The sequence below is a fragment of the Drosophila rhopaloa genome, unplaced genomic scaffold (genome assembly GCF_018152115.1).
Source record: "Drosophila rhopaloa isolate 14029-0021.01 unplaced genomic scaffold, ASM1815211v1 contig_115, whole genome shotgun sequence".
Taxonomy (NCBI): Eukaryota; Metazoa; Arthropoda; class Insecta; order Diptera; family Drosophilidae; genus Drosophila; species Drosophila rhopaloa.
In genome coordinates, this window is record NW_025334990.1 from 3,910,847 (window position 1) to 3,932,858 (window position 22,012).

A 22,012-nucleotide genomic window follows, 5' to 3' on the forward strand; every position below is an offset into this window, starting at 1 on the left:
GAGATTGTAACATGCGGTGGGTAAAATTTATCGTATCGTATGTGTCCAAATAATTCGCGGTTGGGGGTCCACCCACATATATATATAAGAGTATCTATTACTATGAGTGGAGCATGTGGCGTTTCAATTTGGTTTTGTTTTTGGCTGTTGAAATTTTCACGCTGCGCCGCTTTTCAACTCAACTGCATTACTCATACGCCCCTTATTTTCCCCCACAAAATCATTAAAAACTGATATTTTATCACAACCACTACTATCACCTAATGGTATGCAAATTATGATAATTAGCCTTAGTTTTGTATACAACGACTAATATGCAGCCCATAACTCATTTTCTTGTTATCTTTCTCTCGTTGCAGGTATGTGTTTTTCGAAACTATCTGCCTGAAATATCGAAATTACGAATGCAGTGATACCCAAGTGAGTTTTGAATGGGTTTTAATGTGATTTGCATGAATTATGTCACGAGTTGGCATTTCTCACTCAATTCGAGTGTGGATGTGGGAGTGGCATTCGTGTGTTGTGACATATTATGATGTGAGCAATCCAATTTGGTTTGGGCTTCACCATAAATCAGATAAGTGATGCAGACGCTTGAAGTGAATTAAAAGTGGAGTGGCGAATGAGGAAGAAATAACTGGTATATGTATTTACTACTCAGGAAATCAGTTTGGAGTGGCTGTTTAACGACTAATGGGGGCTAAAGTTTATGTGTAACTGATTTAGAGTTCGAGAAAAGCGATTTTAAAATATGGATGCTGTTAGAAATCAATTTATAATTACAAAACTAATATTAGCTTTTACTTGAATATATTATTATGTATAAATGGAAGAGTTATATATAATAAGTAATTCTAACCATCACTGTGGCTTTTATTTTAGCTCTAGTTTTATAAACTATTCTATCATTTATAACAAATGAAAATAAAAATATATGGAAGAGTATAAAGTTAAAGATCACCACGAAGCATACAAGCTCGAATTATTGATTGAAATCCGCTTATATCTCACTAGTCCTGTCGCTCACATATCTCTTCAGAAAAAATCCATTAGGCAGTGATTAACCAAAGTCAGAGAAACCCACACAAAAACGTTTCTTCACACGCCTCTATCAAATGTCTTGAGTCGACCAACTTAGACAAACTCCTTTTCCAAACTACTCTTAATGATGTACAGATTAATGTTTGCACCACCAAGTCGGGGAAAATTCAGGCAACCGCCTGAGGCGAGACTTTTTCCAGCCCAAAATCAACGGCGGCGGAAAACTGGAAACCAAATCAGCCACAAAGCAACGCCTTTTGTGCCAAAAAGCGAAACTTTAACTATTTATTACCAAATCACTTGGGGCTGACTGGAGTAACTGACTGGCTGAGTGGATATTCAAATGCATTAGCTCCAAATGTCAGATATGACAGCTGCTGCTCTTTTGGCTATCTGACAATGTCTTTCTGTGAAATGTTTGCGGAGTCGGGGAATCCGGTGCCTTCATCTGCGTCAAAATGTTTGTTACTCCTGCTGCTGTCCCTTGCAGTCGGTGCACAGAGAGAAATATTTTAATTTTTTTGATTAGAAGATCTCTATTTAATAGGTAAATTTCGGCACTTTTATAAATTATATATATTTTATTCTAGTAAAAAATAAATCGATTTCAAACACAATGAAAATATTTTCTACTTTTTAAAATAAATGTAAGTGAATATTGATAAAATTCTTTCACGTTCAAGTAGTAAACACTTAAGATTTTATAAATAGAAGAATACTGAATATTATTACTTGAAAAGTGTTTTTAAAAAGCAATATAAAATATGTATTGCAAATAAATATAGTTGTGTTTGTCAGAGTATTACTTTTTAATTACACTTCAATATTTTGTCTACATAAAATAACTGATAATTATTAACTAAAAAGTTCTCTTAAGATCCAAAACAAGTTACGTTCTGTCAATCGTATCAAAAGGTATTTTTAGTGCAAACAAATATCAACGCTTTTCCCAGTGTAAAACAATTTCGCTTCCAGTTGCCTTACCCTTTGTCTAACTGGCTAAGAGCTGTTGTAGCCAAATTAGCGCCTTTGGCTGGCTGACATTGAAAAGGGTCTAATGGGTCGCGTTCCGATGTCTGAAACTTTGGCCTGCTCGCTGTTAATGATCCAGAGCAACGTTGGTTAATCGATTTATGATGTCGGAGTGAAAATTAAACGTGTCTGTGACTGTGGAAAGATAAGGTAGAAACAGTAGCCGAAAAAGCCCCGACACAGAAAGCAACTTTAAATCGCCACCCAAGTTGACTCGCTGATAAGGCAAAACGTCAACCGATGACGGCTGAAAGCGGAGTTGGGCGAAATAAGTTTAAAAACTATTTCCTCCGAGCTTGTCTGCACTTTACAGAGCGGATTGGTTGCGAGACTCAAAGTAGCGTAAAATAACAATAAACAAGAAATAATCATGTTGCGGAAGAAGTTCAAGTCCTCGCCGCTTTTCCACTCCCACAAGAAGCCAATCATGTGTAAGATTGCAAGGGAGGAAGACGCTGTCTGTCGGGTTCTTTGCCAACTATTTGGCCCAGAATGAGGTAGGGCCAAAACTGGAGGAACAGCTGAAACTGGAGGAGCGGCAATGAAGTTGTCCTCGATAAGGCGCCTTCAAAATGTCAACGAAAGTGAAGCAGATGCGTTCAGGCAAAATGCGGAAGTTTGGCAAGTGAAAAGCGAAAGGAGTCGGCAGATGGAAACCATATTAAAGCTTTATCTAATTGTTGCTTGTAGTTGAAATATCTTTATTTTCCGAGAAAGAACTTTAAGAGCAATAAGTTAGCACTGTTTTAGGTTTTAATTTAAAGCCGTTTGAAAATGAATTTGTATTTATTTTATCGCCATAAAAGTAAGTTTATTTTATATAAAGTTTTATTATTTGTTACTGCAGTTTTACTGCACACTTCTTTGTTTCCAAACTTTATTTTATTAAGAAAGATAAAACCTTTTTAAAGATGGTAAAGATGCAAAACAACCATTCCTTGTTGTCTTTAACTTTGCTACTTATTTTCATAAGATTTTCTATTCTCTCTTCTTCGCTTGGGAAATTTTTCTCAGTCAAAGTTACTTTCATTCATTAGCTTAAGGCGAATTCAGTTTGTTCTACATTCCTCCGAAAATCCTATCCCCAGCAGTGGCATTGCGTATACACGCCTAAGTAAAGTCCATGGAAAAGCAGCAGCAACATCAAAGTTAAGTAACTAAGGCAGTTGTCGCATTAGTTGTGATTATTATCCCCAGACTTCGCATATGGAGACATAATACCACCGCTCCGATCCTCTGCTCCTCCGCCTCCAGAGATTTTCATTCAACTTGTGTAGGTGTTGATTTGTGTTGTCTGCAGCGAGTTGAGAATTCTGTGATTTCCCCGCTTCACCACACGAAACTCAAGGCAATTGAATGTTGAGGCGTGAGTGGAAGTGGATTAAACTCTTGGGTAACTGGCATTGAACTGTAATCAGTGTAAGCTGCCAGACGTTACATTTTTCCAAAGAAAAATCATACGAGAAATGTGTATTCATTCATTAAATTTAATGGGTGAAAATCAAAAAAAAACCTGCCACAAATTCCGGCTATCATTGCGGACAAAGCTATCTTCGGGGATCGGGATTACAGTCCATCGATTGGCCTGACCATCGTCATATGTATGGCCAAGAAAAAATAAAAAAAGAGGACCTGAAAAGTGGCGACTGCCAAAGTTGTTGCAATTGAATTTGCATAAATTGTGGCCGGAGTCGAGTTCCTTCTGGTTTACTGGCTTGCTCTGCGGTTATGCAAATGCCCCACACACACACACACACACACACACACACACCCCCTTGTGTGCATTTGAAAATGCATAAGATTTATCCAAAGATTGCTGTCCATTAATTCAACTTGGATTTACTTTTAGCATATTTTACTACATGCAGCAGAAAGACTTTTTGTATTCACTGTTCGATTCGGACTCGGATTCGAATACGCAAATTCTCTTTTTTTCTGCACCCAGCACCCTCTCCATCCTCAACTACTTGCAATAAATTTGCATTTACCCACAAAATGTTTTGAACTATGGGGTTTTGAATTTGAAGGGGCTTTCGGTTTACCTTGCGTTTCGATCGATTTGCGGCTGAATTTATTCAAATTGTATCTGCCAGATCTACTGAGTTTATTCAGTCATATTGATTAGTTTTTGATTGCTGGCATTTAGATCGAGAGATGACCTTTTTGAGCTACCATTTGGGTTGCTAATTCTAGCTGCACTTTAGTGACTCTGTCACTCAAGCTAAATACAAATGTCAAATGCCAAGAATGCTTACTGATCCCTTAACCACTATAAATACTTTAAGTCCACATATTCAAGCACTAAACACTATTTAATAGTAAAATGCCTCTCCTGCGGTTTTCGCCTGAAAATTTCTATTACATTTGTGTCAAGACAAAAGGCATTTTTCCTTCGTCAAAAACTAGGCCAAGAAATTTTGGTCAAAAAACCAAAAGACACACAAACTGAGTGAAACTTGTTAGGGCCAAAAATGCGAAGGGAAACCGCAGAAACCACTGATAGAAAAATTTGTGTGTTAGTTTGCCGCCTCAGCAAAGGCAAACACACATGAAAATTTAAATCCATTAACTGGTCAGAATGTTATACACAATTTATGAGGCGCATTGGCAGCAGGACCGGAGGTGGGTCCTTGTTTTCGAACGTACATATATATTGAGGTATTTTTAAGGATTTAATGGCAACCGCAGCCGGGCAGCCAGGCAGCCGGGCCCAAAACTTCGGGCTTGTTTGAATAAACAGGACACACTGTTGGCAATAAAACCAGCACAACTAACCAATAAACCCGGAATATCTATGGTTAGAGGGTCTTTCTATTTTTTATTTGGGCGGCCAAAAGCCGCAAGCGTTTTAAATATTCGAATGGACAACACGAAAATAGTTTCCGACTTGGCTGACATTTTCGTAGCTTTTTTCGGTCCAAAAGCCCGGGAATAAAGTTGTCACTTTACACACGATTGGGCGATGAGCTCCCAGTTCCTGTTTCAAGGAGTTGGATGCCTTAAATATTTCATGATGTGAACTGTGGCAGTCAATTCCGAGAGCTATTCGACGGCCAAACGTGAAAGATTTTCCCTTTACCCTGGATGTTCGGAATACTTTGATTTTGTCAGAATTTCTTAGTTTATTTTAAGGGGTATTTGGTTGCCGAACCTTATGGTTTATTACTGTCTCTTCAACGAAGTTTCCTGACTTGTAGGTTTTAATTTAGCTATTTTCAAAACGAATTATGTACATTTAAAAGTAGATAAAATTGCTGGCTTACCGACTTTGTTGAAAGGTTGAAATTTAATCGCTCGAAGTAACCAGTAGAGTTATTGATTTTTAATGTGGGGCCAATCATACGGAGAAGTTGTTAGGTAAGCCAATTCAAACTAGAAATTATCACAATGTTGACCATAATTATGTAATTATAATTTGTATTTTTTTTATGAAATATTGAAACTTTTCTAAGAAATATCAGTATGTAAAAGAAAGACTGCAATAAGAAATCTAAGAAATATCAGTATGTAAAAGAAAGACTGCTATATTTTGAAAATAGTGTTTATTATGTATTTAAAAAACGCAAGAAAAGTTGTAAGTTCTTACTACAATAATTTAAACCTTTTTTCTTGTTCAACCTTCCTGTTTGCAGCTTACAGGGAAAACTTAATTAAGTTCAATTAAAGTGTGCAGAGTCAAGCCAAAACTTGAAGCCGCAGACAGGCTCACCCACGAAAATAAAGTTGCGAAGGAAATTAGCGCCGTTTGCCTTTACCACAATTTCCAAATCACTCAACCCTAACTAATGCGATTCATTTTCGTGTAAGCTAGCGAGACCCAAACTTTTTTACCCACAAGTCACATGAAGGAAAAAAAGAGGAAAGCAAATCTGAGCTATAAATTCGGATATTTTGTATGGCCTTTTTTCGGTTGAAATTCAATAGCAGATAAATGCAGCTCACGATTCTCAACAAGTGCAGAGCCAAAGCCAAGGCTAAGTGCAAATTTGTCAATCTACCGGGAAGTCATGGAGAAATTGAGGGAGAAATGGGAAAATCGAAAAGGGTTGGTGATTGAGTGAGCGATGTGAGTCAGTTAGTCAGCGGAGTTAGTTCCCGCTTCAATCACTGTTGCAATTCCAGCTTAACAAACTTTGATGTTGTGTGTAAATATTTTTGACTGCATCGAAATTTGCACCATTTTCAGCTAGAAATACACATTTGTAATGTTTCCATGCCGTTTATTTAAATATTTCCAGTTTATTATATGTGAACATTTGTTTAGTGTTCATGTAAATTTTACCAGAATTGGAATTTTATGTGGATAAAGAAAAGTTTTTTATTTATTTTATGTGAAGTTAATGGTTTTACATTTTTTGAGCTACGGATTGCTTTGAGGATTAACATTTGCTGAGCAAAAATTAGAAGCTCTGAAATTATCCGTATGATTTTAAAATATTATTTTTTAATTCTATTCATTTTGGCTTTAATATTCATGGCACCAGCTTTTAATTTTCCTCTTGTATTCCCATTCCAAGGACAATCTGCATCCTTGTCGTGCTTTTTTGCTTGTTTCATATTTAATCAATTAAAAAATGGTGTGTACGTGCATATTTACGGTGCCACCCTCGAAGCTGGCTCATAAAAAGCGGGGAATGTCCCAAAACGGAGGATGAGATGCCAAAACCCCAAATGCACATGTGCAGTGCTCCATGAGGACTTCCCTTTCGAGTGGGGAATTTTAATTTCAAAATAATAATAAAAAGCAGCCACACCCGCTGCAGCTTTTCCTCATTTTTTGTTTTTGTCCCGTTCGGAAGCCTGACAATGACACGAAATTGAAGCAATGTCTGCGTGTTTCCCAGCTTTTGTCTAATTGTCGCTTCAGCCACCCGCCATCATAATGCAGTCCCCAAGGTCTCCGAGTGCATGGAAAAATGTTGGCATATGTTGCTCCTTTTTCAGTGGGTGGGGGGTTTTGGAAAAGGTTGGGCGATTTTCCGAGAGGAGGAAAATTCAGGGGGTGTTGGACCCCGTCGACCTGCGTGTGGGTTTGAGTGCGTGTCTGTGTGTTGGCAAACAAATTACAGCTGCTATTTTCAAATCATTTGGGGCCATAATTTAGGTGTGTGTCCGACTCCCACTCTCTTTGCGTGTTTTTGCCCTTCAAATGGTCAGCGCTTGTTGGTTTTTCCTCCTCTCGTTGGATCCAGGAAAATTGGGATGGAGATCTGGGGGTGGCATGCTGGAAAAGCGTTAAATGGTTTGGGTGCGTCGCCTGTCAAAATTAATTTGAGCTCGAATTTCTAATGGCCACGGTGGCAGGGACTATAAGTCCAATAAAAATCGAGAGATATATTAAAGACTAAGGAATCGTATTTAGGTATTTTGTAATATTTATTGTAGAAATAAATTTAAGAAGCATTCAATTATTTATATACTTTGTAAAAATAGGAGGTACTAAAATCTAATTTATTTTTAAATGTCGTTAAAATGAAAACTATCCAAGATAATAAAAGAATCTTACAAAATGTGCATATAATGTAAAATGTAATAATTCTGTTGAATTCCAACGATATAATTATACCTTCAATTTCTATGAGTCCAAGCCCGATTAAAAGAGCTTCCTTTGTTTATTCGGATGTCTCTGCCTATTGGCAATAACAATAATAACTAGCAAGTGCCAAAATGGTGGCACATAAATCAAATAGAGGACAGGGGCAGCTTCTGCAGTTGCCACCTTTATATGTACATATATACATATATCGTACATCAGGTAACAACAACAAATGGGAGCTGTGAAATTTTCGCATTTCGTGTTTGGCATTTCAATTGGAAAATGTGCGCACATTTGCAATGAAATTCAGCCAACAAACTGAGAATTTATGCCATCATTTTTTTGTTTTATGTGCGTTTGGCTGGAGGGCGTGGCACACACGCACACGCCCACAACAATCATTTTAAGTGTTTGCTTTTGTTTTTGGCCCTCCGTGGCAAAGAAAAAAATGCATTAACATTAATGCCGGCGCGCTTTTCTTTTGGCCTTTTTTCATTACACAAAATTATTTAATTTCCTGCAGGCGGCACGCATTTGATGAGCAACCGACAGGCGTTCCACCCGCTAAAATCCAGTGAGTTAGATTGGTGTGGGGCATGTGTCTACTGATGATGATGATGACGATGTCCTGTGAAAAGTTTACGATGCTGCTAACCATTACACCCTCCTGCTTTTTCTCTTTTCTTGCCTTCGAAATTTTCTTCTTGCTTTGAACTGGAAATTCTCGCACTTTTTTTCCCAACGTTTACTTAACGTTTATCGGGGCCAAGTTAATGACTTATGTGGGTCATTAGCATTTGAAGCTGGCCAAATGTTAAAGTTTTCTGTCTTAGCAGAAGAAGCTTGAAAATTTTTATCAGAAAAAATCAGGTTTACAAAACTGATTTAATGTCTGGTTCCCTGGAATCCCAAGTAATGCAATTGTGTCTTCTATGCATTGGTTATTGAAAATAAGATGTTTAAATATTTTTAAAACGCATTTTTAATAAGTATTATTAATGTCTAGAGGTTTAATTGAAACACCCTTTTTTAAATAAGACGAAATATTTAAAAATGATAATATTTATTTCATTTTTTAGTGAGTTGGGTTTCCTTTGGAGTCCGATTCCACCTTAAATTTTTTAACAACCACGTCGGCACTCTTCATCCTGGCAGATTTCGCATAGGGACGATCTCACCGCGTAGTACTCGGTGGCCCGTCGCTCCAGGACGTAGTAGTCGTAGAGGACTACGTAGGAAGGCTTCTGCAAGGCGACAGCGTGGACGAGGGATGCCGTTACGGTTACGCATTTGGGGTCACCAGGCGACAGGCTTTCGAAGTAGACGACCACCATGGTGTCGCCCTTCTTAGTCTCCACGATCTTCACATCGGGGGAGGACTTGGTCCTTTTCAGATCATCGGCATCGGCCAAGAAACCGGAGGGCAACTGGACCTCCATGACCGCCATGTTAGAGGGTTTTCCCTTGTCGCTCGCCTCAACGGGAGTGTATTCGGAGCAGATTTCGAGCTCGAGACGATTAATGGGCGAGTCCTTAACCGTAGTCTTTATCTTGAAACTGGGCGACTCCTCCTTGGTGACCACATTGTGGCGGTACGAGAGTTGCACCAAGGAAACACCCCTGCCCGAGGCCGAGACATGGACCTCTCGGGTGGTCTTCGGAAGCACGTGGGACTGCACTGTTAGCGCCTTTTCGGGGGTGACCTTAAGGGAGGATTTAGCTCCGAATTTGGAAAGGGCGAAGAGAATGTCCATGTCTCCGACGGGCAAAGACGTCTCGATAGCGAACTGGGTCAGGGCCTGCAGGCCCATAACCGTGTCATGGGTGGAGCGGAAGCCCCCGTTGCTGTTCCGCTGGGCAACCAGCCAGTCGGCGATGGTCATGGGCGAGTCCGTGATGCCGTGCTCCAGCATGGCGAGCAGCACATAGGAGGTCAGCTCGACGTCGTGGCTGCCAACGGAATTGGGCTTCTTGGACCACCACTTGCGGTCACCCTTGCGCCGGGCCATACTCTCCAGCCTGGCCAGAACCGACCCGGCCTTGGAGTTCTTGGCCTTGGCCAGAGCCAGGGCGGCGATGGCCAGGGAGTACTGATCATTGGAGCTGTTCACCTCGCAGGCCACGAATTGCACGGCCCTATCGATCACACGCTGGTATCTTGGGATATGCTCCTGCAAGGACAATAAGGAGGATAAACTTGGAGTCAGTCACAAATCCGCGTCAACCTAAAGAAAGGACTCACCTTGTTCTCGAAGAAGGTAAGCAGGACGTAGGAGGTGAAGGCCAGGGGATTTTTGATGTCACTGTATAGGGCGCCATTTACCGGGAACTCGCCGTTTTCCTTTTGTTTGCTGGCAAGGAAATCTAGACCAGCTGTCAAGAGAGAGGGATCTATGTCGGTGAACTTGGCTGCCATGTGGAAGGAGCGGATCACATAGGCAGTAAGCCAAGTACTGCTTGCAGCATTGGTGAAGACACTGAATGAGCCGTCTTTTTTCTTGAAGTACAGCTCCGTCTGATAGCCAGAGGCCAAAAACTTTTTGGCCTGCTTTTCGATAGCGGGTTCCCGGCGTTTGGTAGCCTCCAGGTAGCGCAGCACCAGGATGTTGGGCACGAAGTTTACCATATTCTGCTCTCCGCAGCCGCGGGGCAAGCGCACCAGATTATCAATGTTTGTGATTGTGGGGGCTGTTAAATCCCCTCCCACTTCTAACTCTACGAATTCGGAGTCGGGCACAATGTCCGTGGGTATTACGTCCACACTCAGCGTGTTCTCATAGGGCTCCAAACTTCGACGATGCAACCGATTCGCTTTGACTAAAATGGCTTTGTTGACGTACTTTGTCACGCCATCGGGCTCCACCTTTAGCTTTTCGAGGATGATGTCCTGGCCAATGGGACACTTGGCGATGATCTTCAGGATGGTCACTCCAATCTTCTTGGGGCGAATCATGAACGAGACGCTTGCGCCGGTGTTGGCTGGTATCCAGATTGCTTTTGACCTCTGTCCCTCCTGCAGACTCCTCGCCTCATTCGCATTGATGACCTCGGAGAACTCGTAATCCTGGTCAGAGTTGTCCATCGTCACCGTCGCCCTCACAGGACTATCCATGTAGTTGAACACCACCAACGGTATGGCTATAACTTCGCCTCGCTTTACGGAGTAGGGCAGGTTTGAGGATACGAAGAATGGCTTGAACACACGGATTTTGGAATGGCTCTTGGTCATGGAGAAGCCCGAAATCGGGTTCAGGGAAAAGCCAGTGATTACCCAGGAGGTGATCGTATCGGGAATCTCCTTATGCACCATTTCAAATCCATTTTCGGACACGCTTCGGGTGGTTGTAAATATATGTATTAACCCTTTTGGAAAACCTCAAAACACTTACTCAGTTATGTTCATAAACAGCCAGGTTTCTGGGAACTCCTGACGAATTGGCGGATGTGAAACTTCCGCACTGGTTGACTGCACAGACTTCACTGCAGCTGTTTGCTTTCCTGTGTATATTTTAAAATTGGCATCATTTAAACCGTCTGGGTAACTGATATATGACTTACCTTTATGCGAACTAGTGTACTTAAAATTCGTTCGACTTTCAACACCGCATGATCCTAAATATAAACCGTTTTTAATTGTTCAAGCTGTCTAGAAAACTACTCATCGTGGCTTACCATTTTCAAAGATACATTCGCCCCCCTCTTCAATGGTGCTTACATTTGCATTGGTTAGGGTCACCACGCCAGTTGACCCGTACTTTCTGAGATCGTTAATTACGTGTTCCTGGCTGAGGTCATTTCCAGACCTTAAAAACAGGACTTTCTGGTCGACTCCCAAGAGTCCTACGAAGGAATGGGGATCGGTCCTCACTTCCAGACTCACATTTTGGCCGGGATCTGCATTTTCCGGCACTCTGATTTCAATCTGAAATGAATATAATATAAATTATATCGAGCTGGGTCTACATTCCGTTCGTGTCCACCAACCGAGTTTCCAAAGTCCTTCTCAAATTCGATCGTTTTCTCGTCCGAGTGCATGACCCCGTTCACCACGTAGTGCACACAAATCGTGGCTTGGGGCATCATATCGACAGTGGGTTGGAAGCTGAAATGCTTATTTCCGACGTCCCGAGCTACTTGCACGTACTTATTAACGACGATTTTTCCACGAGCCACAACCGTGAACATGAAGTAGGGTAGGACCTCAGAGGATATAACTTGGAACTCAACTCTCTGCCTCAGATAGTGCCTGTATAGAAGGGTATATCACGGTTATAAGCATATATTGTTATACTCATATACTCACTTCGTGTTATTAAGCTCGATCCTCAGTGACTTTTCGAGCTTTGATATAGTTTGGGTAAGGTTGACTGCTCCTTCAAAAGCGGTGGACACCTCACATTTGCCGCACCTACTATCGGGAAACACCTTTGCTGCTTTAGCTACACTAGATATTAAGGGCTTCTCAATGATTTTTGAATGTCCACAGCATGAAAAGTTAAATGTAAGGTTGCTGGTGGGGTGCATGACCGCCGTACCGTCAACATTTGTGACCGCAACAGGGAAGGTAATGTTCTGTCCGCCCCTAAAGTTTTCTGGCCAACGGATAGCGATCAGTTTGTAGCGGTTCTGATGAAGTGTCACATAGGCGGAGCCATTCTGCTTGAGGTCCGTGAGCTCCTCGGTCACGGTGGCTACCACTTTCAGTGGCGACTTGTCGGTGGAAGCAAAGGGTAGCTCCACATTGACCTTTCCATCAATGTCGACGGTCTTCTCAGATCGGCCCCCCTCTATTGATATGGTGGCCTTGCCCTTCACCGGCTTGCCGAAGGAGTACTTGGCATAAATGGCCGTCCTAATATGTCCGTTGCTGGCCACCACGTGTTCAGCAGTGTGGATCCTGACTCCGAACTTCGGCAGCACGTACTTGTCCACCTTTATATCCTTGGTCACCCTGCCCTCGTCCTGCACCTGAACGGCCATCGTCCAGTTTCCCAGAACCGGGTGTTCGGACAGATTGAGCTCTCCGGAGAAAACACCTTTGGTCGGCTTGACCTCCTTCCACTGCTTGATGAGGTTCTTATCCCCGTCGTGGATCTCAATCGTGATGGGCTTGTCGATCCTGGCGGGGCGGGTTTGCCTGTCCAGGAAGAGGACTCTGAATTGTAGGAGGTCGCCCGGCTTATAGGTGGCCTTGTCTGTCTGGATGAAGATCGAGGCCTTGTCCTCGGACATGAAAAGCTTCTTGGATTCCTTGAAAATGATGCCCTGAAGACCCTCAGCTGTGAGTTGGTATTCACCACCTGTGAGTTTCGGGATATTGAAGGATAGTTTCCGGGTGGACATGGGCTGAATGTAAATCGACTGGGACCTGGTAAACGAGGGTCCGTCCAGGCTGACCTTAATTACACTGTCCATATCGGCACTATGCAGGGTAACGGCTACTTCATAATCGATGTAAGATTGTAGGGTGTCGGGTGCCACAACCAAAAAGTTACTGCAAAATATACAAAATTGTAACCATCAATCCAGATCAACTTTTTTGGCAGAAAAATAACTTAAAGATTAAAGCTCAACTTACCCCTTGGCGTTAATTATCAATACATATTGAAAAATAAAAGTCCATAGTAAAAACCACGTCATTTTGATGATTTTTTATTCGTATTAATCGTAGTCTTGACCAATCATCTCAATAAAACAGAGCACAGTGAAATATGATGCAAATTGCGACAGCTTTTATATAGCAGATTCAAGTTCTTATCTGTTCGGCCTAAGAGAGCAATCAGCAGACTTGGAACTGCCCACAATTAATTAATATATTTATAACAAGAATTGAAATAAATACATCAAATAAGAGTAATAAACATTAAATAGACAATGTGGAACGCTTGTGTTTGAGTGTCCCACTATCTATAAAGCGATCGCATGCAAAGACCATCATAATATCAGTTGTAATACAGTTGGTTATAGAGCATTAAAAGAGATTATAAGCAATGTTTTAAGCGTAAAACACAATCTTTTTAGCTTTTATTATCTGTCAACATACTCAGAATGACCCACAAATATTTGATGGTTTGCAGATAAAGCTAATGTGAAAATAAACATATTACTCATAGGGAAAAATAAGTAATGATGTTTGTTTAAGTCAAATTTGCCTTTTTCATTAACTGGCACCAAGAAAAGCATCCTTGTCAGCCTTGGGCGACGGATGGCATTCAAAAAGTGCAATCACTTGGCGGAATAAAAATCTGTTTGTAATAATATTCATCAAAAGCAATAACCTCAGCTGGTGGAGACACCCCTTTCAGCAACCCTCTTTTTTTCCTTACTCAGAATTGATATGATATATAAAATTGCATTTATAAGCAATCATGTCAACGCCAAGAGAAATATGAAAATATGAAAACACATCACCCTCAGCCCTTTTGGGAAAGTGAAGAGTGACGTGTGGCTGATTTCCGTACATGCAAGGGGTTTTCGAGGAGGAAGTGGTGGTAATTTTGCCACAAGGAACAAATTCACTTCACACCTACGCAGTCAACAAAACATGAAATCGAAACGGAAGTTGAGTGCACAAGTGTGAGACTTCTATTCCAGCAGGAAATGCATTTGGCCTGACTTCACTTTTGGTGTCAACTCTCCTTCTGCGTACTTACAAGTATTTGGCGCCATTAAATTTATTTTCTTACATTTTCTCCTTTTTTTTGAGTGAAATGAGAGGAGACAAGTTTTATGCTTGTTTGTCGGCTGCCTGAGGGCGTGAAATGTCTGGCTGGAAAATAAATTCCGTCTTAAGGTGGCACATGTGATGTGAGGGCCAAGGGATTTCAAGGGACCTTTAAATAAAAAAAGATTTTATATAAAACCCATATAAATGCATATACTTTTTTTAAGTGATACTCATTTAAAGAATATAATAATGTACATAACAACGTAATTTATTAAAAGACAAAGCAAAAACAATTCCCATATACCCCAAGCCTTATCGGTAAATTGCTTTTACGAAGCTGCCCCATGACCTCTCCAAAGAATAAACGCAAATGAAATTATTTTAGAACCTGCAAAATCTGCTCCGACTGAAACTTCTGTCTTGCGAACAGCTCATTAACAAAAATAAAATTCGAGGTGGGGAAGTGCATCTTTCGGGAGCTGCTTAAAAGCCATTCCGAAAATAAGTGGTTTTTGAGGCATTTAAAAGCCCAAAGTGTCAGTCTGTCAGTCAGCACGGCACTTGTGCTCAATCAGCGGGTGAAAATTCATATGGAGAATGGGGACTTTTGTGTGGGCGAGTGTGTGTGTAGAGTGGGGGAGTATGGGAACCCCATAACTCAGGGTCCAATGAAGTGTCCCAAAGTATCTGTTAATAGGTGAGCCTGTCCATCAGTAAGAAAAATATATAATTATGTCTGCAGAATCCTCACTTTTATGGTCGGCATTAAAAAAAATCTTTTCCCTATTTTATGGCTTTAAAGCGAAAACGGTAGACAAAATGCCAAAAGCTTGTTAGGAGGAAAAACGCTTCACTTCACGAGGAAGCATTTACATTTTGACTGCTGCCCCTGAAAACAGTATCCGCATCAGCATCATACCACATCAATCAACGGCACTGGGCAACATTAAAATGGTAATTTAAAACCGCGGAGGAAGCCTCAGGATCCAGGCAGTCGGAGCAGGAGACAGGGAGAGCTCATCATGCCGACGTTTTAATGATTGGCCGCTGGCTCCGTTCCGTTGGTCCGACGCTATGCAAATGGCATCCTCCGAGTCCCAGCTCCCAACTCGCAACTCCCAACCACCTCCCCAAACTGACTCGTAAATCAAGGTTGCAACACCTAACCATCCTGAGGGAAAACCCCGGGGACGGGGAAACCGTAGAAAAGGTGGAAAAGCGAGCCCGGTGCAGACGCAGTAAAGTGTTTTGAGATATGTCACCCGTGGGGCGTTTTTGTCATTTCAGAAAGTGTTCAATCAACTGTCAGCATCCAGAACTCCCCGCCCACAGATTGAATATTCCTTGGCAGATATATGGTGTCTGTAATGGTAGCCAGAAAAGCTTTTAGCTATTGTCACTTAAAAATGTCTGGAAAGGAATTGGGTTTTATATTCTGTTGTGTCTTTGTTTTTGAATGTTAAATATGACATACTGAACCATTTTATAACTTACTATAAACAAATGCATTCAACAAGAGACTTACGCCAATTAACCTCTTTGTATAACTGATTTAATAACGCATTTGTGGCTTCGTAATCCTGGCATTGTTTATTGGATCTCCTTTAATTTAAGACCCATCTCTCAATCCTACTTCCCAGCTTTCATCGGTGCAATTAGCCATTCATAACTCATGTAAAATAAACAACGCAGGCAGCCACTTGAAAGGCATTTAAAATCCGCTTAGCATCAGCTTTGGCCAAGCGAAATCACAGCAAATGACCCACAAATGAAGCTGAAAATACGAGCTCTGTGTACTTAGAGTCCCCCGTTGTTGCCCCTTCCCTTAAAGCCCATTCCGCCCACGCCGAGTGTTAAGTTTCCCAACATGTTGAAAGACCGGCAGCGGGGGATTCTTTCTCAAGTGTCTCATATGACCGAGGGATCCCGGTCTCTGAACCAGACCCCCAACACGAACCAGTTAGCTGCCACATTAAACTGAACTTAGCATTAAGTTGAGCGGCTTCCGTCATAACAAACACTTCTGCACTCCTTCTGGGGTAACCAAATACGTTGGCGAGTGCGAAACAGTTTCTCATATTACCCAAGAAAATATTTGTGATTTCTTGGAGCTGGAGTTTAATTAGTCGTCGATATTAGAGAGCTATTAAGATTTGTAGTCATGAGAAGAAACCACTTAGAATCAGATTTTTATTCTTTAGCCAGAAATATTATATTCGAATAAACAAATCAGACTCAACCACAATGATGACTATCTGCTATTTAGTTTTAAACAACAAATGCTAAATTCAATATTACTTTACCTACAAAGTCTAATAGTTAACTGGAAATGTTATGCTATTTCCTGTGCTAATAACTCTGGGATTGTGGGAGTTTGTCCAAACTAGGAGGCACAAAGTTAACTGGCTTTGGGAGTTGAGCCACGTTCCCCAAGCAATTTCTGGCTTAAGCAATTATTTGTCTAAAGTAATTGCCAATTGGTCGCTGAAAAAGAACGGCCAGAAAAGACAATGCAGACGAGACATCAAACAATCAAAGAGCTTCACTCCATAATGTCTGCTGACTTTGACTTTGAGGGGGAAAGAGATTTGACAATTGTTCGCGCTGCTTGTTAGTTGTCCAGCGATTTCCGTTTCCGCTTTCACCGACTCTAACTTTACAACTCCCACTCGAAATGGATCTGTAACTATAGCCACTGGGATACGGTGTCTGGCATTGAAATGGAAACAAAGCCACAATGCCAAAGTCAAAGTCAAAGGCAGGCGAGAAATTGGCAAAGCTGGGTGAAGACTGGCAAAAAGGAGTGAATTGGCAACTGGCAAATGGTGAAAGGGATTTTAACAGGGGTCCTAGCCATCATTGGTATTTTATTAATAGTCCAAGGGATAGCTGGCGGCCCTTGGATCAAAATTTCTGCTGCGTGGCTGCTTTTGGCATTCATTTCGTAACCCCAGACGCCTTTTGTCTGGCCCGAAACAATAACAACAAAGCAATGAAATCGAAAAACGTGCTGTTAGTCCTCCAACCCCAAAATAAAAAAGGGAATTTTTATTTGCCGTCTATCGGCATTATTGACTTTGGGCTCTCACCGTCAGCTGTGACCAGCAGGAAAAATAGGAAAGGAAACAGAGTCGGGAAATGGAGCAGGGGCAGCTCCATCGTCTGCGGTTTGCTTGGGAAAATAGAAGGTTACATAAAAATAATATTTCTCGCTTACTGGCTTTTTTCCCCATTTATGTCTCGTTCCATTTGTGTTTGCATTTCAACTTTCGTTTTCAATTTACGGGGATTTCTTGCTGCCCTTTTCAGATGGCCCCCCATAAAGGGGGTGTAAAATGCACCTGAACTGCAGACAATGGGCTTTATATGGCAGAGGGCTTTTTTTTAAAAGAGATGAAAGGTAAAGTAAAATAGAAAAAAGAACATGAAAAAGATAAAAAAAGCGCGGTTAAATGAAAAATAGCTTTGTGGTTAATGAAAAGCCTTTATTGACATTTCATATCAACACTTGCTGGGACTTGAGTTATTATGTCTTATTCTTCTGAAAGCAATATACATTTCCTTAGCTTATCGAAGTTTTGCCGAGAGTTTCGTTTAAATTCTAATACTTATTCTTGCTCTTAAAATGAATGTTGATTTCAAAATTAGTTAATGCTACTTACTAATTAATAATTAAACCTCAAGGAAATCGAAATCGTTTTCATTTTATATTATTTTTTCCAACTACTTTTCTTCAATGACTTGTGCAAGTTAACCCTTAAGCATCATCCTGCTCAATGCCAACAGCTCCTAAGTGGTTACATTTTCAATTGCCGCTTATTACATGGATTTATGTAATTAGAATAAATGATGATTAAAATCATTAAAAAGTTTCGCTCAAGCGCATAAATCTCCGGCATAATTCGATTGCCGGCGATGAGTTTTAATCAAATTGCCAAGAGAATTTAGCAGACATCGTCTGTCAGTCTGTAAGTCAGTCAAGGGCCACAGAGCTCATCGATTACATCTCATCAGACAGGGAAGGAGATGGGTGGATTCGCTGTGGAAAGAGGGAGGTGATGTGGTTGTGGTTGTCGGCTTAGTGTTTTGGAGTGTGGCAAATAAATTGACATTTAGCTGTGCGTGTAACAAGATCAAGTATACGCAACGTCGCCCTCGCCAGCGAAGACGTCGTAACTTTGATTTGGCAGCAAAGCGAGAATACGCTCCTCATTAATGTTGCATGGCCCTGCTGCCCCATCGAATTGGCAAACAGTTTTTGCTACATTTTACAAAACGGAAACCCAACTGACAGCACAGCAAACCAAGTTTTTCCCCTGACAAGAGGTCATAGGTAGTACGTCATGTTGCTGCTTAGTGCAAAAAGTGCTGCAAGTATATGGGAACACAAGGAAATCTATAACATGCCACCTGACATTTTGATGTGGCGATTAGTTCGTGTCCTGATTGTGTCCTGTTTGCTGTGGTTGTTCTTCTAAAGCGGCAAAGTTTGTGCAATAGAAGGAAATCAGGGATGGAAAAATGTTATAAATTATACTTTAAAATTTAATGGTTACATACTTCCGGAGAAGTATGCATATTTTATGAGGGATGCAAGTTTTTTAAACTGTTAATACAAGGTAAAGATAAGAAAATTGCCCTTTTTTCCTAAATATTTATTTATTAGCTTTACAAGCTAAATTTTAAATTATTTTTCAGTTTATGTAAGCCCCTTAGTTTTCGAGAAATAGTTCACGCTCTGCAGCCCTGAAAAATCATACATGCGTGCATTTTAAGACTCCACACAGACACACCTACACCCACATGTTGGTAATGTGCAACAGCGTGTTGCATGTGCAACAGCAACTTCTTGTCCGATCTGACTTAAGTTAAGTTGTTAGCCCTGCTGACAGTGATGAAAACTTTGCTGACAGGCCGAAAGTTGCCAGGAAAATTGGTTACTTAACGGGCACAGAGATGCGGGTTGGGAAAGCCACGGCTGAGTGGGCAATCGATAAAGTTATCGGCTATCAGGCACAACTTGGCAGAAGAGGGCTAGCCAACTCTTTTCATTTTCCCTTAGACAAGTCTGAGTATTTCATGCAACATACAAGTTTTCCACATTACCTGACCTAGATTTCGCCATGTTTTCTTTTCAGAACGATGTTATAATTGCCATCAGGCAGCCAGGCAAACAGACTCCCACTGGAGGACACTTCATCTGCAGCCAGGTGAGTTCCAATTACCAATCCCCCTGCTCTGCGGAAATGCCGTATAAAACCAATTTTGTGGCCCTCGCACCTGTTGAAGTTTTTGCCATTGGCTGCGAGCAGGTTTAAAGAAGTTTCCATCACATTTCCTGACCAGAAACTCGGCAAAGAGGGAAGAGACTTTAATGCAACACGGAAATGCCAGAACGGAGCTCTGAAATTTGCCAAAAGCTCTCTTCATTTCCGCAAAAAATGCAAAAGCGAAAGAGGATGTGGGGGTGGAGTGGCAAAGGTAAATAGGGAAATGGCTGAGGGACCCAAGTAAAAGCAAAAGTAAAAGTCCAAGACCAACAATGTGGATCTGCTAAAACGCTTTGGGGAACAACTCCAGTCAACAGTTTGTTGCCACCACCTCGCTTTTCCTCTCCTTCTAGTTCTTTAGGAAAACTTTTGACAAAAATTTAATTAAATCCATGTCAAAGTCAGGATATGGAGAGAAAAATAACCGGGAGAAAGTGCGTGCTTCAATGTCAAAAGGACCACGAAGAGCAACAAGTCGCTAAATATTTTGTCAAACTCTGTTTTCTAGCAACTTAAAAGTTAACAGAAATAAGCCGATTTGTGTGGAAAAACCTTTCAATGGAAAGTATATTCCGCATTCGGTAAATATTATTCCATAAAAAACATGCCTGTTGCCCTGGTAATAATGGTTGCTTTGACTAAATAAATTTAAATTACATTTACGTGCTTCCTTTGGCATTCTCTGCCAGTCAAGGGGAATCGCATACGAGCATCATGAATAAATAAATTTTATGCGTAAAAATAATTCAATTATAGGCACCACACATGTGTGCGTGTAGGGTTCCTACCAGCCCGACTTTCCCTTCTGTCCATTTCAAGGGAACCTCTTTGTGGTTCCAGCCCTCTGTTATAAATAAATTGCTCGAACATTTTTTGGGCCTGCTGGAGTCAGTTCATTGATTTTCATTGATTTTGCTTTTGATTTATTTTTACCGAATATAAGGGAAAAGTCCGTGATGAAAATACTCGTCTTTGTGTTGAGCCGGAAAGGTGAGCTTAAATCGATTTGCATTTTTTAAAGAGTAAATTTAACAACTCTGAGGTCTCTAGTATTTTTTTAACTGCTGACTTTCATGCTTAAATTAACTTTTCCTTTGATTTTTCCGTTTCGGAGTTCCAGTTCTTGATCATAAATCACCATGGCTGAATCAACAGGTTGCCAGAGTCAACCCCATTTTTCAACTTGGCCACCATTCAATTAACAATTGAATTTATATGTGTAACAGCGGGAATGGAAGAAAAGTCCCCCAAATCGATGAGCAGACATTCGAAAAGTCTCTCGATTCTCGCTGCCAGCTGCAATTAAAAGGCAATGAATTCAGATCTTTCACTCCCTTCAACTCCGCCCCCTTTCCACCCACAATTCCGCCCACTCTGCGCCAGAGAGGGGGCGTGGCCAGCTGTCGACTGCCTTGGAAAGTGAGGAACACTTAAGCGAAATTGTGCGCCAACAGCTGGCTTTAAGCGATGTCAGTTTTAATTTTTTCTTGGGCTGCTTCTTGTAATTTATCGATTTAAATGGCATTTGGGAATCTGCAAAATGTTAAATTAGTTTTTATGTGAATTTTTAATGAATCAAAGTTGTTTTTTCTACAATTCCCAAAATATTGCCACATTTTCTCAGTAGAACTCGATTTCCCAAGCCCTTTTCTTTGTGCCTAATAAAATTATGAGCATGTTAATTCTTGCCTCTCATTTAGCTGCCAATTAATAAATTTTCGAAAATTCCATGTCCCTTTATTTTCCTCATTTTCTTTTTTCCCCTGCTGTGCTGCCCTAGATGTGTCTGGCATATTAATGAACATTTGTTTTCTTTGCCTGAAAATTTTGGGGGGTGAAGAAAATTTATGTGCTCAGGTTAAATTCCTGGGATTCTTTTTTGTCGTATTTCGGTGTTTGTTAAGTTCTGTTCATTTGTTAAATTAATTTATGTTTGTTGACTGTGAAATTTTTACAACATATTTTGCGTAGGCAATGAGTGGAGTGGGAAAGTAAACTCACTTAACCCTTTTGATAAATGCGGAATTTAAATATTTGTGACAAAAACTTAATGACAACTGTTGGGCAAGTAAAAAGTTGGGAAAGACATAGCTTCTCAGAACAAAATCTATCCATTTAAAACTTAATTTTATGCTACATTAAACTCGACATTTTCCACTTGTTATTTTCCATTTTCTGCTTTATTTTTCCGACCTGACCCACACATTATCTGGAGACCAACTTCAGTACCACGGCCCACATATGGTGCCATAAATATTCGGCCAGGACACACCCACTCCCTGAACTTTGACCCAAATTTTGAGCTCATTTGCATGACACTTCTCTTGAAAAAGCGAGTGTGAGACTCGAAAAATAGGGACTCCCTTAAAGTGAATTAAATAAAAGAACTACTCAAATATTTAACGGAACATATAAACTCATATGGGGGCCCCCTTAACCCTTTAATGCCTTCCTGTACGAAAAGCA

General features: G+C 40.9%; 2 protein-coding genes across 2 annotated transcripts in view; one reads left to right on the forward strand and one right to left on the reverse strand.

Moving 5' to 3' along the window:
* Positions 1-22,012, forward strand: part of LOC108053972 (leucine-rich repeat and immunoglobulin-like domain-containing nogo receptor-interacting protein 3) — a 93,889-nt gene that overhangs the window by 45,240 nt on the left and 26,637 nt on the right. Inside the window, 1 exon segment of the mRNA XM_044456542.1 lies at positions 19,415-19,486. The gene's annotated coding sequence lies outside the window, so the exon portion shown is untranslated.
* Positions 8,572-13,297, reverse strand: LOC108043608 (alpha-2-macroglobulin-like protein 1). Its single transcript, XM_017122389.2, has 8 exons — positions 13,188-13,297; positions 11,913-13,103; positions 11,594-11,855; positions 11,282-11,531; positions 11,168-11,221; positions 10,999-11,107; positions 9,852-10,941; positions 8,572-9,780 (listed from the first exon to the last, which is right to left on the reverse strand). The coding sequence occupies exons 1-8, from the start codon at positions 13,247-13,249 to the stop codon at positions 8,731-8,733; spliced, it is 4,068 nt and encodes a 1,355-aa protein (XP_016977878.2). The 5' UTR covers positions 13,250-13,297; the 3' UTR covers positions 8,572-8,730.